Source organism: Amblyomma maculatum, chromosome 7 (assembly GCF_055883805.1).
Source record: "Amblyomma maculatum isolate TAMU_Amacu chromosome 7, ASM5588380v1, whole genome shotgun sequence".
NCBI classification, from domain to species: domain Eukaryota; kingdom Metazoa; phylum Arthropoda; class Arachnida; order Ixodida; family Ixodidae; genus Amblyomma; species Amblyomma maculatum.
In genome coordinates this window covers 19,762,502-19,780,783 of record NC_139350.1, presented here as the reverse complement: position 1 = coordinate 19,780,783, position 18,282 = coordinate 19,762,502, and the positions used below count along the sequence as shown (strand labels likewise).

The 18,282-nt window shown below is 46.1% G+C and overlaps 1 protein-coding gene across 1 annotated transcript; it reads right to left on the bottom strand.

Moving 5' to 3' along the window:
• Nucleotides 1-15,546: 15,546 nt before the first annotated feature.
• On the bottom strand, nt 15,547-18,007 carry LOC146182780 (uncharacterized). The gene is made up of 2 exons (XM_084608282.1): nt 17,149-18,007; nt 15,547-15,605 (listed from the first exon to the last, which is right to left on the bottom strand). The coding sequence occupies exons 1-2, from the start codon at nt 18,005-18,007 to the stop codon at nt 15,547-15,549; spliced, it is 918 nt and encodes a 305-aa protein (XP_084464408.1).
• Nucleotides 18,008-18,282: the final 275 nt, after the last annotated feature.

Here is an 18,282-nt window from a genome sequence, read left to right as displayed (position 1 = left end):
TTCCAACGCTGTTTTTGAACGAAACCATATGTCCACCGCGACTATACGAGCTTCGAAGACCTCACGCAGGCCGTACGCCTGCCGAGCACGAAGGAGGTAAAAAGAAGGAGACAAAGGAAGACCTAGAGAGAGGGGAAGGGGGGCGGCAAGGCCAAGCGGCGGCGGGGACAGTAGCTAACGATATACTGAACTAAACGGTCGCACATCCTATTTCCTGTACAGTTTTCCTCCTGTAGCCAATTAAATGAGTTTCTATGTTTCACCGGAGTTTTGTTCTGTGAACAATACCCCAACGCAAAGACGACAACGCCAAAAAAAGAATTTTGTGTTTTTTTAATGCCATGTGGCACCAAATCCCATTTTGTGCGGATTATAGCATCGATCAATTCAATAGCCCCATCACCGCACTCAGAATTGTGTAGTGCCCGAGGTAAGTTGTGCACTGCGCGACAACGCTGCTCCACTGAAACAGTGTATATTTTCCAGCTGATAATATATTATTAGAAATAAATTATATCGATTTAGAAGGAGATATATTGGGCTATGCGCAGAGCAATATATTTACATGGAGACCCCAGTGCGTGCATCCTGCAACCAATGTTTCTAGAAATAGCTGTTTGTCGCGCATTTTCCATTTTTTACTGCGTACAGAAATACTGATCTCGAGCGCAATTAATTTTTTTTAAAGCACACCATTTTGACAATTATTGAACACGATACATTCAACCGCAATACGAGCACTGCTTTTGAAATCAATCCGAGAAGTGACATTTTTGAGGTATGCAAAATTTAGTGACGACATTTTTCATTTCTTCATTAGGCTGGTGTATGAAGGAACATGTGAATATGTAGGAAAATATGCAAATCCAGTAACGTGATCAATGTAAGTGTTAAAAAATTCTGATCCCTGCATTCACACCAAGCCATATATTCGGCAAATTACGAATATTTTTACCCATTACCAAGAGCGTATTTTTTTATGGGAGATATGAGATAGTCCCGTGCTGAAATAGTCCGTACACCTGCGATGTTTGAAATGGAATTATCCAACTACCACGATGTAAAGCAGATGGAGTACCTAAACTCTAGCACGCATCATACAACGACCATGCGACATTCAGAAGGTAAATGCTTATCCTCCTCCTGTCTACCAGATTCAGGCAGAGAGAGATACTGTGCTTTTCCTTTTCTGCAAACTAATTATATAAAGAACTGTTGCCATAAACTACGCCTTTCCTTTTCGCGGAACATTGCAGGTGAACTGTAGCAAAGAGGAGGAGGAGGATAAACATTTATAATTGATGAAGTCAGGCAGGCAGGAGCTTCCACACACTAGATGGCCAAGAGCCCTTGAGCTCTGGCGACCAGGGTTGCACGCTCGATGACCCGCAGTTGCATTAGTGGTTCCGAGCTGAGCATAGCGGCCTCTCACTGCTCGCAGGTGCAGAGCTGCAGATTCTGCGAACGGGGTCTCATGGGCATTCCCATAGTATGTGGTGTAAGTATGGCCCTCTGGGGGCATAAGTTACAGTAAGGGGTACATAATGCAGGATATCCATAAGCATAGGTGACTGTATTGCAAAAGGAATGCGTCTGTCATTTTTGCCAGGTGACATCCTGTGCCTTTGTAAGAGATTTGTGCCCCGGTGGGTATAGGGTACCTGTTTGATGGAAGAGTAGTGTAATTTCTTTTAGGAAACCATACGGTTCCTTGCCGACACCATGAGGGGTTGTCCCGTCGCACGGTTTACATGTCCTCGGGTGAAATTGTGGGTAGCCTCATAACCAGGAAGGGAGGAATGTGCTAGTGTCCAGATTAGCTGTATTGAACGGCAAGTCGTTTGAGAGGCAAGCAGCAATTTTAGTGCTATAGGGGATATGCTGCCCTTGCTGTAATGTCTTACTGCGGTTTTCGAGTCGCTAAATATATGAAGGGCTGAGGTTGAGCTTATAATGAGGGCAATCGCAGCCTCCTCCGGATATTTGATAATTACCGCACCAGCCGTGACTTGTTGACCCTGATAACTTAGTTAAAATCGGGAATGCATTACGTTCCGCGTATTCGGCTGCATCGACATAGACGACGTCTTGTTTGGACTGGTATCTTGTGTAGGGCTTTTGCTCTCTACTCGCCTGTCTGAATAAAATTTAGGGTTCATATTCTTGAAGAGAGGTAGGAATTTCAAGTGGAGTTCACAGGCTCGTTGGAAGTGACAATTTGTCCTGCATGTTTGCGAGGTAACCGATTGAGAGAGCGCCATGGATAAAGCGTCCGGTCGGTGTGTGGGATAGCTGTTCGTATTGAGAGTTGAGGTGTGGCTCTACTAGCTCACTAAGAGTGTTGTGGACTCCGAGGGCACTGAAGCGCTCCGTGGAGGTATTTATGAGGAAACCAAGTGCGGACTTGAACGCCCGTGTTATCAGGCACTCAACACGCTGTGTTTCTGCTACGTTGAGTTTGAGGTGTGGTAGCGTGCAGTAAATCTACTAATGATGAAAGCCTGGATCAGGTGGACAAGGTTAGTTACCTTCATACCCGAATACTAGTTAACATTTTGACATATGAGACGCACTGTCTGAGAGACACTAGCCTTGAGGCAATTCAGGGATTCTCTGGTTCGGCCGTTGTCTCGATGTAAATTCCAAGAAGCCGTATGACGGACACCTCCGGCATAAATTGCCCCTTAACGTGCGGCCGGATTTGAGTATGGCTCCGTGTGCATGGGATTCCACGCATGAGCAAACGTTCAGATTTTGTTGGGGAGCAGGATAGACGAGCCCTCTACGCATTCGGTAATGGTGTCTGCTGCTAGTTGTACGGTTTCTTCTATTTCTGCGTCATTTCTTAATGTGACCCACAGTGTTGTGCCGTCGGCGTATAAGTATGGGATAGACTGTGTATGCTGTTCTGTTAGTCCGGGAGTAATAAGAAGCACACGTTAAAGAGGAAGGGGGACAGCACGGACCCCTGTGGGGTGCCGCGGCTGCCGAGTGATATAGTGTGAGATTTAAGGGTCCCAAAATTTAGTCCGGCTGTTAGAACTGTGAAAAAATCCATTACGGAGCTGAAGGTCCTCGGAGTGGGGTTTATTGCGTGGAGGTTAAGTATAGCAGCATGTGTTACATTATCGAATGTCTTGGCTAAGTATAGACCTAGGATAGCTTTGGTGCTATAGCCAATGGGCGGCTGTATTATGTGGTGGGAAAGTTGCAGCATGACATCTTGTGCTTAGTCGAGAACGGAAGCCCAACATTGTGGGTGGTAGGATATGGCGATCCTCGACATAGGTGTAGAGGCGATTTAGGATAACATGCTTCATTAGTTTTCCTATACAGAATCTTAAAGAGATGGGCCCGACGCTTTCAAGGGGTCGCCGTTTGCCCGCTTTAGGTATGAACGTTACCTTCGCATGCTTCTATGCTGCAGGAATTCGGCCTTCCACCCAACATTCATTCATAAAATTTTTTAAGTGCTGTAATCGACACTTCATCCAAGCTTCGTAGAGATTGGTTGGTAACACCGTCCACACCGGGGGCAGAGTTTACGCGCAGCTCTGTTATGCAGAAGCCTACTTCGGCCTCGGTGATGGTGGCCTCAAGTTCTGGATTAGCAGGCCCCGCATACGTTGGAACGGCGGTTGAGGGATGGGAGCTTATGTATATTGTTTGTAGGGCTAGGAGGTGGTCTGCGTCGGTTCGCGGGTATTTGTGCATTAGCGTTGCCAGGCTGTTTAATTGGGTAGATTTCGAGTTGGCTAGGTCAAAAGCTACTGCAGTAATTTCCATGTGCTACCAGACCTAACTGCCAGGTGCATACTATCACATACCTGTCCCCATTATTGATGGGCTAGTTTTAAAGTGTACTCCTCAATGCGTTGGTCAAGCTGCGCAATTTTCAATTTCAGGACGCTGTTGTGCCTCTGCGACTTCGAACGTGCTTGGATTGAATTTCGGACCTGCAACAGGTGCAGGAGGTGTTTGTTTGGCGTTGTTTCGTTTATTTCTTCTGGGTTCTCCTCAGTGTGGCGGATAATATTTTTTCGAAGGGCGACAACCCACGCGTCCAGGTTCTCAATTGTGGATGGCGCTGTTAGGTCACGGAAGGTGCGAAACCTGTCCCTGTCAGTGAGGAGAGTTATATGCCTTTGCCTTTGGTATAATGCAGAGTTATAGGTAGTAGATATAAGGTAGTGATCGCTACCGATGTTTGCCCCTGTTCCACTGTTCTAATTGTATATTTCGGCAGAAAGTAAGGTCGAGCGTTGTATCTACCGAGACACTCATACCCAGCTGGGTCGGGGTATGCGGGTGTCACGAAATCGGCACACATCTTTATCAAGCCGGCGCAGCGCGAGGCCCCTGCATCGCCGCATGGTACCTTCCACAAGATTCGAGAAAAACCTCCTTCCCCTTGCGAGAGAGCGCGTAGCTTTGTATGCGTCGCCGTCGTCTTCTTTCTCACCACCCGATGATGAAGGTAACTCACCAGTTTGGAAAACGACAGACGTCTCTAGAACATTCTACGTGACCTAGCCAATGACGACGCGCGGCTCTACGGGAGAAAGAGAGAGCGCTCTAACCAGCGAAGCTAAGTGTGTGTGCACGCCAGCTTTGGCGCGTGTTAACAGACAGACGCGGCGCGCCCTATTTAAAGAGACCGCGCCGCTTGTGTAGTCCCTCAGTGTTTGCGACGAGTTCGCTTGTGCTTCGACAGGACTCCGACGCCCGGGGATCACCTGCTGCTGGTCAGCCCACGAACCTGCGAGGGAGCGGCGCTCGTCTTGCATGGCGGCCCATCGTGACTCTCGAGGCGTCGGACAGCAACAGTGCCCGATGAACAATTTGGTGTTTGTTTATGTTACTCTCTCGTGTTTGATCTGTTGTAAATCCTCTGCGTTATTGAATATCTCTGTAGTGCATGCTTAGCGTTTGTATTCTTTGAACCTCTTGTCTGTACATTTCAAGTGTTCTTGTGTATTCCTCTGTATCCTCTCTTGCTGTGCATAAATTGTGTTTTGTTTGTTACTTCTGACTCCGACCCTTGCTCTGGCTTGAACCGGCGACCGCTGGGCACCAAACGGCCACCCCATTCTGTCACTACAAGGTAGTTGAATTCCGGCTGAGCTTGCCACGCAGGTCGAGGGCATCTCCTTTGCGACCGGAACAGCTACCCCCACTCACTCAAAGGGTGTCTGGGAGTGTGCGCACCCTTAAGGGCGCATCGTTAATAATCCCTCTAAATATTAACGGGTGACAGCGGGTCAGCAACGGGTGTGAAGCCCAGCTGTTGTAAATGTAGTCATAAATCTCTGCCCTTGGTGCTGTCCTTGCGATAGATCCAGGCTGTGTGGGGTGCGTTAAAATCTCCCACTATAATCAACCCGTGGTGTTGTGCGAGTTTAAGAGCCTGTGAGAAGACAGCCAGATTTGTGTCTGTTTTCTTGGAGAGCTATACAAATTTGAGATGAAAGTGTTTGGCTGGCTCCGTTTTTGTAGCAAAACCTCCATGAGTTCCATATCCTATATCGAAGCCTTCGATTTTATGTTGGACCGCTGTAAGATTGCGTTGGATTAGGACGGTGGTGTTGACATTTTGGCGCACGGTGGTGCATAAGCCTTGTACCAGGGAAGTGTTGTGACACCATGCGTCTCCTGTAGCGCGAGTATATCTGGAGAAGCGGATGTTGCTTGAATGAATTTACACGGCAAGGTGTTCCCCAAGGATCAGTTTCGGGACCAGTTATTTATAGTGTGCATTAATGATATCACAAATATTCCCAACTCACCTGATTTGATAATGTACGCGGATGACACAATATTTTTTTACCGCCTGTGCCTTGTCTAAATTAGAAATTACAGTCAATGAATATTTAAACAATTTAGAGATTTGGTTGACGGCAAATAAACTCAGTTTGAATCTTAATAAATCTACCTACATCATATTTAGGCCAATCAACACCAGTCCTCAATGTAGTATAGTAATTATAACACAAACATTATAAAGCAAGTTACGAATCACAAGTTTCTAGGCGTTTGGTTCAATGAAAGCCTTTCATGAAATACGCACATTTTAAATTTAGTAATATACTTGAACAGTATTGTAGGATGCCTTTACAGAATTCATAATTTGGTACACGTTTGGTTAAAAATTTCCATTTATTGCTCTTTTTTATTCCAAACTAACATACTGTATTCTCATATGAGGAACCACAACTTCTACAAATATTAATAAGTTGCTTGCTCTACAAAAAAAAGCCCTTCGAGCTGTTGAGGGTTATTACGGTATACCGCGCGACTTGCGTACAGAACTCTTGTTTAAAAAATATGCCAGTTTAGCCGCTAATCAGATTTACTACTTTCGTCTTCTGTAGTACATTCACCATAATAGGCTGTAGAACTTTTAGTTTTAAGGCGTGAACATGTATCGGAAGTGATTAAAGCGAATTATCGGCCGTACTACTAAGCCGAGATATCACTTTCCCTGCATATGAAAGGAATGTTGCATAAGTCCAGAAATTGTTAATACTTCTGCATGAACAGTATACCGAGATAAGAGAGCAGAAACGATCATGACGTCATAGGCGCAAACTTGCAACCGTGTACATAAATTGGAACCAAATAAATCTTATTGATAAACATGGAAAAATGCAAAGTACACTTGGACAATAAATAATATTTCAGTAAAACAGCAAACAGTGCCAAGCATATAAGGTAGCGACAAGAAATATATGATGCAGTGGGTTTCTAGACACATTGTATACCAATAATGCAGCTGCAACAGGACTCTCTCGGGAGCTCTGACAGCCTAACAAATTTCCAGGCAGTCGATTGCTCCTTTGGGCTCACACATATGCGAGCGAGCTGCAGGCTTGCGACTTTCAAGACAAGAACTGTAGTTCAAATCACTTCGATGTACAAAGTGACCTTCCTGAGGTGGATGTGCCTCGTCAACAACCTCCGGATAAAGCTCTCCAAGAGCTAACATCTGGCTATATCTAGGTGAGACGCACTAGCATGGGGAACAATAGACGACGGGGTCGCCGAAAGAATACGACCGCGTTTCTATTTTGCCAAATGATCCAGACCACGGACTTCACTAAACGTTGTTGGAACGCTTCGCGCGGCCTTCCTCTGTGCGGCGAAAAGCTCACGACACTAGGCAGCGGAATGTCCAAGCTGCCACGCAGTCCTCAAGGACGTGTGTGAGACTCGACCTGACCACAGTTGATACAGTGCGTATCAATATGCCTGTCTTAATTTGGTGGGGATCGAGTACGCCACACTCAGTGCCCCACCGAAAGTCTCTTACAGCACGCGGGAGATTGGGTGCAACAGGCTTCTCCCACTTCGCATAACTTTGGCACATGCCTAGGGGCGCAGAATAGCAAAGCGCTTCGCAGAGCCTAGATACGGCCATTGCTATCCATGCTCCGTCTGCAAACGTCTCCTCTAACTGTGCGAACACGCGCGCCTGTCTTTCCCCTAATCATGCACTGTAACATCCGCCTTCTACTTCCAAGCCAGTATAAAAGCGCAGGCCGCCCAACGTAACATATATGTTATCCACATAACTCGAATACCTATTTAGCGTACAACAAAGGGCACAATGAAGACAAGGCGGAACCCAAATAGGCGCTACTACCTAGCTATAGTGAAAATATAATCAAAGTACTTTGACTATACTAAGAGAAAATGCATGCTAAAGCAATGCAGGGCCGTATCAATGGGGAGGCTGGATCAATAAACAATCAAGGGAACACAGACGTGTGAAAGTTGGCGCCTGTGTGTACTAGGCTTTTATCGGAAGTTTCGCGCATACTTTAATTAGCTATAACTTTAGGATGAACAAGATGTCCGAGATTATTGAGTTAATAGTCTATCCCGATATCGGCACGAAGCCGTGTGTGACGCATGCACGCACGCACGCACGCACTTACGCACGTATGCACTTGCACAGAGTAAATTGTTCCACGACCTTACACAGTGATACGATGGAATAGTTAATAATAATTGAAAGAAGGAAATAAAAATTAGGGGGACGCTCAAGCTTCGCCTTAACAGTTGACAGGATACAATGCCTTCTCATTTTTCTCTTTATCTGTCTATTTCGTTGGACAACCGCAGTTAATCTGTAAATTGTTTCATAGGAAAGTAAAGGCGCAACATCTGTCACAGATCCCGCTGGAAACCTGAACCGCAACTCCATCCACGTTCCGAATATTTCAGACAAAACTCGATAATACTAAAGCGAAAACCAGGGTAGCGAGGTGGCTTTTGGACCAAATGAGCTGTAAATGCTTCGCCATATTGGGGCACTGGGCTGCTTCGTAGGAAAGGAAAGAGTTGACGACCCCCCCCCCCTCCCTTAACAGCCTAGTCAAACTGGTTTCTCAGAGGGTCGTAAAATGGTTTATACAGATGCTGCACTCTCGATAGACGAAACTCGGGGTTGGTTGGTTGGTTGCACAACTTTTATTTCCATCGGAAATGGGCGTCGTGCGCCCGCGGATTAGAGGCTGGCAGGTATCCCTCGGCTTGTTGCGGCCTCTTCCGCCAGATGGACGGTGCGGTGCTGGATCGCAGGGTCTGCGCTTCGCAGCAGGGTATCCCAGGCTACTCTACTTGTAATATTTTGTCCTATCCTTGGAGATTGTGGGCACTCCGAGGGTCCCTCTCGCCCCACAATGTTTGCACAGATCATTCATTGTCCCAAAGGTCTGGTAGCGCGTGAAACGCCCAGACAGGGTTCATGAACGTATTAGTTTGTAGCCGCCTCCACACGACAGCTTCTCTATTATTTAGGCTAACATCTGTCGGGGGTACCAGTCTGCGTCCCAACTTATAATGGTCGATGATTTCCCCGTAATTTTGCAGACGCTCGTCGTATGCCCAGTGTTCGGGGGGCTCGACGGCTAGCAGGATGTCGAGAGCTCGGGCTAGCTCGTGAGCCGCCTCGTTACCAGGGACGGCAGCTTGAGCGGTGTCCAAAATAACTGAATTTTCCTATTCAGCGTTCTTTGGGTGAGGATTTAGGCCGCCTCCGGCGATATCCTCCCTTTTCCAAAATTTTGAATGGCAGTCTCACTGTCGCTAATTATGAACTTGGCTTCCGTTCCTACGCAAGCTAGCGCTATCGCAACTTCCTCCGCAGTCTCTATGTTACGGCCTCTGATGGCTGCCGCGGATACCGGCGCCCCTCGGCCATCGACTACCGAAGCTACCGCCGCACCTGTTCTGCCACTTGCCGCATCAACATAGACTACTTCCTTCGCTCCCATGTTCTTGAACCGTCGCTCTAGAGCTTCGGCTCGTTCGGCCCCTCTTTAGACAATAAATTCTGGATGCATATTTCTAGGGAAGGGGGGGACTACCCAGGCGTTCCTGCTTTCCCTATTAATTGCGACTTTTATTTGAACTCCTCTTTGTGGGTTGAGGCCTACTTTTGCAAGGATTACCCTGCCCGTCTCGGGCGTGCTTGGTCTCTCTAATTGGGAGACTCGCACTGCCTCCACCAATTCTGCCCACGTGTTATGCACCCCGAGTTCGAGCAGTCGTTCGCTCGAGGTACCCATGAGGAGTCATAGTGCCTTCATAACGCATCTTCGAATCAGGCAGTTTAACTTCTCTTTTTCGCCGGCCTTGATGTCCAGGTAGGGCGTGGCGTAACTGAATCTGCTTATTACTCCCCCCCGATGGGATCACCAATAAAGTGCAAAGAAATCTGGACAATGACTCTATTAGTCTTCTAACGGAATTCATTGGAAAGGTTTCGGAAACGAGCCAGTTGCCAGATCAATGGAAAACGGCAAACATAATACTAATACCCAAACCGGGAAAACCCCCGCAATTGGAAAATTTGAGACCAATTTCCCTAACCTCATGCGTAGGGAAGTTGCTGGAGTACGTAATACAGACGAGATTAACGTGCTTCATGGAGCAAAACAACCTGTGGCCGCGCGAAATGGTCGGTTTCCGACCACACTTGTGGACGCAGGATGTAATGCTCCGACTAAAGCATGATATCATAGACTCGCGATCGAGAGACGCCAATGTGATCCTGGGCCTAGACCTCACCTAGTCCTTCGACCATGTCAGGCACGAGGCTATCCTCGAAGGGCTCGAAATGCTCGGAGTAGGGGAGAAAACGTACAACTATATAAAAGACTTCTTATCGGGCAGAAAAGCCTGCATGATATTTCAAAATTTAGAATCTCCTACGATAGAGTTAGGAAGCAAAGGCACACCGCAGGGCTCAGTGCTATCGCATTTCCTATTCAACGTGGCGATGAGAGGCCTCCCGGGTAAACTTAAAAAAATCAAGGAGCTAAATTTTAGCATGTACGCGGACGATATCAACCTCTGGATTAACCATGGGAGCGATGCGACTACGGAGGAACGCCTGCAGGCAGCGACCGACATCATTGTCGATTACGCGGCTAAAAGGGGACTTTCGTGCTCCCCGCATAAATCTGAGTTGTTCGTTTATAACCCAAAGTATCTCCGCTGCAAGAGGAGAGTTTCATATTCAGGAGGAGGGCAAACAGCTGCCAAAAGTAGATCAGATCAGGATTGTGGGGATGGCCATGCAATCTCACGGCCCTAACGAAGAGGTCCTGAAAAAATTAGAAAGTTACGCGAAGCAAACCCTCGGGTTCTTGAGGAGGGTCGCCACTAAAGGAAGAGGCGTCAAGGAGAGAAATTTACTAAAACTAATCCAGGCTTATGTAATAAACAGAATCAGTTAAGCCACGCCCTACCTGGACATCAAGGCTGGTAGTGCCGACATGAGGATAAATGGAACAGTTTGGGATAAAATATTTGCCCGCCACAGTTAAAACACGGGGGATTAGGAAAGCTTTATTCCTGATATATCAATATGCCCAGGCCGACTGTCTATATCCAGAACACAAATGTGGTCCCGATAATTTCAAAATAAAAATGAAAAGACGCGCAAAAGAGCCGATCGCCCGGACGATTCGCCTGTCGAAAGTAACTTCCTGCGAACACAAGCATTATGCAAGGAGTACCTTTTGATTCTTTTGAGAAAATTCAAAGGGTCTGTGTTTTGAGAATCCCGCGCAACATGACGGGGATCGATCGGCTCCTGCACCAGTGGCGGTCTCCATTGTGTTAAATTCTTCAACGTCAGCCTCAAACGCAGACATATGGCATGAAATGCAAGAATATAAAGTTCCTGAATCCCCTTTTCCCCAGCCGCGTCATCACTGCTGCTAAATATAACATTAAATAACGTTGTTCATATCAAAGTAAAGTTTCCTGCAATACAGCAGGTTTCCCCTGTAAGTTCCATGAGGCAGTCGGCAAAGCGCGTGCTTGATATATATTGACACTATATCATTTGAGCCTGCTGATATAATTATACATTGCTCAACAGAAGGTGAAATTAACTGTTATTTATACATATTTTGAAATAATTAGCTTCAACAGCGCGCTAATTGAGCCACGGCGGGGATGGTACACTCTGTAGTTTATTGCGAATTGTCATATGCTTGAACTTGTGAACTGGTAGGCGCTGATTGTCTGTTTGAAGCATACTTAGTATTAAGTGCCTAGGCTTTGCGCAGTAAACTGCTATGAACCTAAGAATGTAATTGTTCATATTTTTACGATAAAATGGTAACCTCTGCATTAAAACAACCTCATCATAAAGTTAACCTATATAACCTAACCCTAATCAAACCCACGGTAAATCGAAGAGATCACGTGCTTTTAAGGATTAGATGTTGACCGTCAGTTACTTTTATCAGTGCCCTCGAAACCTATCGATCATAAACGCCCATAAATTCGTTTCGCAAGTATAAGCCTCGGTGAGTTTACATTCCGTACGGTGTCAAGAGAAGAGGCGGTGAGCTTTTCTGAGCTTTCATCCGGATGCGGTGAACTTTGCCCTGCGACCCTCTACTGCTTTTCATGCATCCCTAGAACAAATGAACAAAATATTTTTGTGAGAAACTTTCAGCAGTTACTATGTGGTTCAATTGGTATTTACCAGCTTGAGCTCGAGGTCACGGGCTTTAGTCGAGCTGCAGAAGCCGGATTATGATGGAACCGAAATGCGAAAACGGAAATGTGTTTTGCGATTGATATGACAGCCCGAGGTGCTCATAATAACCGACGTACTGCTTTGGGAAGTATAAATCTGCATGGACTATAAAATATCTGCAAAAGCACGCACAATATACAGTGTTCTGCAACTTTATCGAAACCATCTTGGAAAATTTTCCCGTCTCGACTGGTGGGAAATTTTTCCAAGACTATTCCGAAAACGTTTCATAGGTCGTGCTATTTTGGCCAAATGAAGCTGCAGGTTCTACTGCCCCACACTTGCTTTGCGTGGAAGATGTTTCGGTTAAAAGAAACTCCAAGTCATATTTTTTTCATGTAAAGAACAACACCCGCTGAGTAACAAGACGAGGGCTCCACAGAAGCCATTGAAAAAAAGAAAGAAAAGAAACGACCTCCGCGCTTCTATAGCGACGGGGAAATGGAGGGGGGGGGGGGGGAGTGAAGAAAACTGCTTCTCGTTGCGCGGGACCCGCTGCCTTATACCCTCTTTACACGGGCAGAGTTAACCACGGTTAGCGTAACTACAGTTTCCCGAAACTATAGTTAGCCGCGCTTACACGGCAGACGAAACTGCAGTTGCGCCACCTAACCGCAGTTACCGAAACCGAGCTGGCCAACCTCCGTTTGCGACGCAAACCTGGTAAACTGACAAAATGGCGGCGGCCGTGACAGCAACAACGTCGGCGAACGACGCTTCCTCTCACCGGCGTGTCATCTGGCCCGATTCTACAACCGCGGCCTTGATACGCATTTGGGAGGACCAGCTGCCTGCGCTGCGTGGTAACACGCGCAATGCACAAACGCTGTTTTCATAGTGCAGCTGAGCTGCTTGCGTCAGCCTCGCGTGTGCGATAGTAGGACGTGCTGTCACTTGAGCTACGCGTCGATTCTCTTCCCGTCGTCGCACATTGGTTAGTTCTTGAGTGTCCGAGGTAATCTTGCAAATGCGTTGTAAAGGTGCTAACGACTTGAGAGTAATAAAGGACTCACGGCAGAGGCAGCATGCGTAGCATTTAGAATACAGTCTTTCTTATTTGCCTTCGCTCGTGCACACGTGCACCGCGCTGCATGACAACTTCGTCCTCCTCGTTCTACACGTGTTGTTCGTTGTGTTTATTTGGAAACTATTTACAAGCTGCACCGCAATCTGTACGCGTCGCTATTTCTGACCCACGCGCTAGAGCAGTAATTTAGTTAATTCCTATATTTATTTATTTCATATATATTTTCCAGGCTTCGCTGTGTATACTGCTTTACAGATACTGCTAGTACACAGTGAAGCCTGGAACGCCGTCTAGGCATCTGCCGATATGTGATTAGGCATTTCTTCCAGGCTTCACTGTGTACTAGCAGTATCTGTAAAGCAGTATATAGAGCGAATCGAAGCCTGGAAAGATATATGAAATAAATAAATCTATAAATTCACTAAGTTAGAATCCCAATAGCTGAACCATAATATCCAGTCGCTGCTTTGCTTCCAAGGCTGCAACTTGTAGGATTAAACGCACATTGTAAATGTAATTTGTATTAGTAATTTTTTTTTCCCTTCAGTGCAAATGCGTATGCTTAATGCACCAAGAGAAGTTTTGCGATCACAATCCTCAATTGTCCATTTTTTAAAAAGTACATTTAATAGTTCAAATCATTTTTATTTTTCCAGGCATTTGAGACGTACAGGCACTTCAACTGGGTCGCCTGGTGTCCCATGGACCTTCTACTGGCAGCTCCACAGTTTCCTCGGCAGCCTACCCATCAACGATGATGGGCGAGTCGAGGAAAGTTTAGAAGTAATTTGTGATTTCTAACATTGCCTGTTATCAGTTCATCATATCACTTCAGAATTGTGTTACTACTCATTTCTCAGCGTGCAGCATAGTCCTCATTACAAAAGGCTGGCCAATAACAGATAATGAACCAAGTGGGGCTTGTGTAGAGTGAACCACTCCCACAACCATCCATGTATACTTTTGCTCAAGTCACACTCCTCAGGTGGCTTTACCCTTGGGTCGACCATGCCCATATGGTTGCATGTGTTTAACATATTGTTCCTTAATTATTTTGAGTGATGAGCTTCGTATACTGTATTGCTCGGCTCTTCATCTTATATTTATATAGTTTGGTTCTGAAAAATTTGGACCTCTGCCTTTTTTCATCGTGGCCAGCACAAATTTGTGTTTTTCTCAATATACTGTTGCAGCCTATGATTGCTTTCCTCTCTCCTGGGATGATAAAACATGCCGTCTCCCATGTTTCATCATGTGCAGCTGCCAGTCGTCAATGAGGCACCAGACGGCTCAGACATGCTGCTGTCATGGGATGACAGAGTGCCTGAAGAGAGCACCACAGACGGCCTCACACTAACTGCTGCCAGCTCCCCTGCAAGTGCAAATGCCTCAGTACCTGCACAACTTAGTACAGATGGCATCAACGGAGACACAGCCGGTGCTGGCACAAGCTCTGAAAGGAGCAATGTGCTAAAAAGTCACCGCAAGCGACAAGGGTCAGCAATGGAACAGTTGTTGGCCTTCCATAGAGGAGAAGCGAAGGCGGCATCTCACGCTGACCGCAAGGCGCATAAAATGCGCAAAAAAATGGTTCGCCTCCAAGAAGAGGGCAATGAAATTAATGCTAGTATGGTGAGACTGCTAGCAAAATTTTTGGACAATAAAGAAAACAGTGACACTCTCAATAAAGAGTGATGAAAAGTACTGAAAGTTTGTTGGTTTGCAGTTCATGACATTACAATTCATGCGATGAGATGAATTGAGATCGTCTATTGCTGAAATTTTTGTATTACATTTGTCCATATACTAGTAATTTGCAATTCAAAAAAGTTGCTGTCTTGGAACGCATTTTAGGAACTTATGAAGAATTCATAGCTGCCTGCACTGAGGTGTCGCACAAATTTTTTGCCTACTGGGGCAAATCCTGTAGGGACGTGCAAATAGTACGTTCCAAACCAATCAAATGTAATATGAATAGCACAGCCTTGCTACCAAATCAAATATGAACTTAACAGTTTATAGTCATGTTAGCATTTTTGTACTCTGAATATGAAACCTGCTAACAGTCTGAAATGAAATTTTATTTAAAGTTCTGTTCGATCGATCGTTTAGACGAATCTACACCTGCGTAAGACATGACTACAGGTGCGGTAAATGTTGGAAAGCAGCAAGATTGCACATATTTGTAAGCACAAGAAAACAAAGCGCCCATTGCAGCGAAGTAAAGCTAATGGGGGTTAACACGCAGATTGCCTAGATGCACAACCTGGCACTACTATAACACACCTGGAAATGGATACTATCTTGGCATCAGTCATATGGCATAGCATCAACTGAGAAGACATCAAACTAGTGCCTACCGCAGTTGTCCAATTTTTAAGGTCAGCATTTTGAATGCGTTTACTCAGATAAACCGTGCTAATGCCTGTCACTGCACGGCATGCCTACAGGATCTTTACTGCTCGCGCACACTCAGCACGGCAGCATGCTGTGTGGGGTCAGAGTTGGCACTGCCTGCAAAATGGTTGTAAGAAGCTAAGGAGGCGGCCTTTCACACTGATTATTCAAACACTGCGCAGAACTGATTTGAAAACTTGTGGATATATTTGAATTACAGTGTAATGGCATGTGTCTGTGCTAACTGAAGAACTAGCTGCCGTGATGAAGAAATGCAAGTGTAGATGGCATCAAAATTGAATTATAGACTCATGCCAAAACGCCTTCTCTCTGGGTTATTGCAAACCAGTTCCATTGCCGCTTCCACTGAGCTAGCTTCTGATGCACACAGTGAGCGATATGGCAGCACCCAGGAAACCATTATTGGAAAGGTTTATATAGAGAAAGCGTTTCATTACATTCCTTTCATAAGTAGGAGTGCAAGACTAAAAGCTTGAACAGCTTGAAAAGGTCTCGGCCAGTTTCAGATTGGCAATATGGTATGATGATGACCTCTCATACATGAATATCAGAATGAAATAAACAGCAACCAATAAGAGTAGCAGGTTATGTGACACAAACACAAGAAACATAAGACCATGCGACACGAAAACAAAAGGGCAGTACAATGACATTGAATTGGCTACATAACCAGCAGTGCTTAACAGAAATTAATACTGTAAGAATGGGATGCTTAAGCCAATATTTTACTACTGAGTGCTAGCAGAACTGTTTGAAGACAGATCTGTTTAGACTAGAGCAAGGATTGATATTTTTATGGCTGGACAAGTTTATAGGCAAAGGTTGCGCGTAGGTGATGAGTTGTTTGTCATAAGAAGTGCTGTTGGTTGGTATGAACTACATCACTTTATAGCTTAACATGAGGCTATAATTGTAAAGAAAAATGTCACGCTTTTGAAGAAGAAAAAAGCACATTACGGTAAAAATAATGCATGTCAGCTATATAATTAATGGAAGACAATTTTCAGAAGCACATGTAGCTTATGTAACTTAGCACACTAGTCGTTACCCTCGCAACCTTCTCCCTAGAAAGAATACATCACATGCATACAGTGTTAGCCTTTGAAGGTGAGCCGAAGCTGCAGTGCCTGCTCTTTCACAAATATGCGAGTGGCTCTGATAAATGCTGCTAGTTCTTGGCAGGAGCGCCTTCCCAAATGCCTTTGAACAGTTCACATGAACGGACTTTAGTTCCCGGCAAGGTGCTTCGCCAGTGCATTCCTGACAGCCACTCCTAATGGCTCTTCGCGGTTGCTTGTGCAAACTGGCTGAGGCCGCTTTTCATCTGCACTTTGTACCACACCAAACCAGCTTGAATCACATTGGTCGTTTAGCTGCTCGCAAATGTTGTTCAATACACAAGCAGCACGGACAACGTTATTCACACTATGAATGTTGCACTCAAGGCCCTTTAGCAACATTCTAAAGCGTGCCTTCACACGTCCGAATGCATTTTCCACAAAACGTCTGGCACTGGACAACCGGTAGGTAAAGGTCTGTGATGGGGATCCAGAGGCGCCAGGTAGGGGGAACGGTTTCATTAAATGATTCTGCAAGGGGAATGCTTGGTCCGCAAGAATAATTGGGCCAACTTCCACACCTTCAATGATCTTGGTTTCCCCTCTGAATAGTGGACTAGCCAGAACACCAGGCAACCGAGACTTTTGAAATACAGCCGAGTCATTATTTCTACCAGGGCTCCCAACGTTGGTGTACAGGAACCTGTAGGCATGGTCGACGACAGCAACTAAGATGACACTATACCATCCCTTATAGTTATAGTAGTCTGTAGCTTCTTGCTTTGGAGGGCACACCTCTATATGACAGCCATCCAGTGCACCGACACCTTGTGGGAAGCCGCAGACTGCTTCAAATTCACGCATGTGCTCATGCAGCTCGTTAAGTGTTGGCAACTGCACAAATCGTGCTTCCAACTTCTCCACAATCACGCTGCAAAATTCGTGAAAGATAAGGTTCACTGAGGCGGGGCTCACGCCAAACAAGTTGGCAACAGTCCGCTTTTCAGCTGATGTTGCGAGGCGGTACAGGCCAATCGCCACACGTTTCTCCACTGGGATGGCTTTTCTCATATTTGCGTCTTGCCGGCGCATACTTCCACAAACTGCCACCACGTAACGGAATGTAGCGCGGTTGACGCGAAAGTTTTCTCGGAATCCGCTGTCCGGAAGATGCGGCAGCGTTGTTTCATACCACGAGTCAGGGCGCGGGTACGTCCACAAACTTCGCTCACGGAGAGACAGGTGCGCCGCCGCCAACAAAAGGCTCTTCGACCGTCTCCGGTGACGCTTGCTTCTTTCTTCAAGCAGGTCGATTTCGACGCTCAGCGCCAGCTTCTGCACGCGCAGGCGTTGTAGGGCTGCCTGATGTGCCCCGAAAGCGGCCCAAAATTCAGCGTCGCCGTCGTTCGCGACGTACGCCGCAGGTCTGCTGAGGGCCATCGCAGGCTTGATGGCAAAAAATGCGCACTGCACAGCGAACGAAGTCGCACCAACGGTGAAAGAAAATTCGCGGCAGTAGCGAAAGCACCAGCACTGATGTGTCGCACTACGCAGTCACGGTAAAAAGAGGGGAAAGTTGAGCGCGGAGTCGGCTACGAAGTCGACTGTGATCATTGTTTAAGACTTCCTTTTAGCTTTTCGCTAGCGTCAGCCACATGTTCAAGTAAAAAAAGGTTTCAAACAGGTCTTAGCTTGGAACACAACATTTTTTCTTT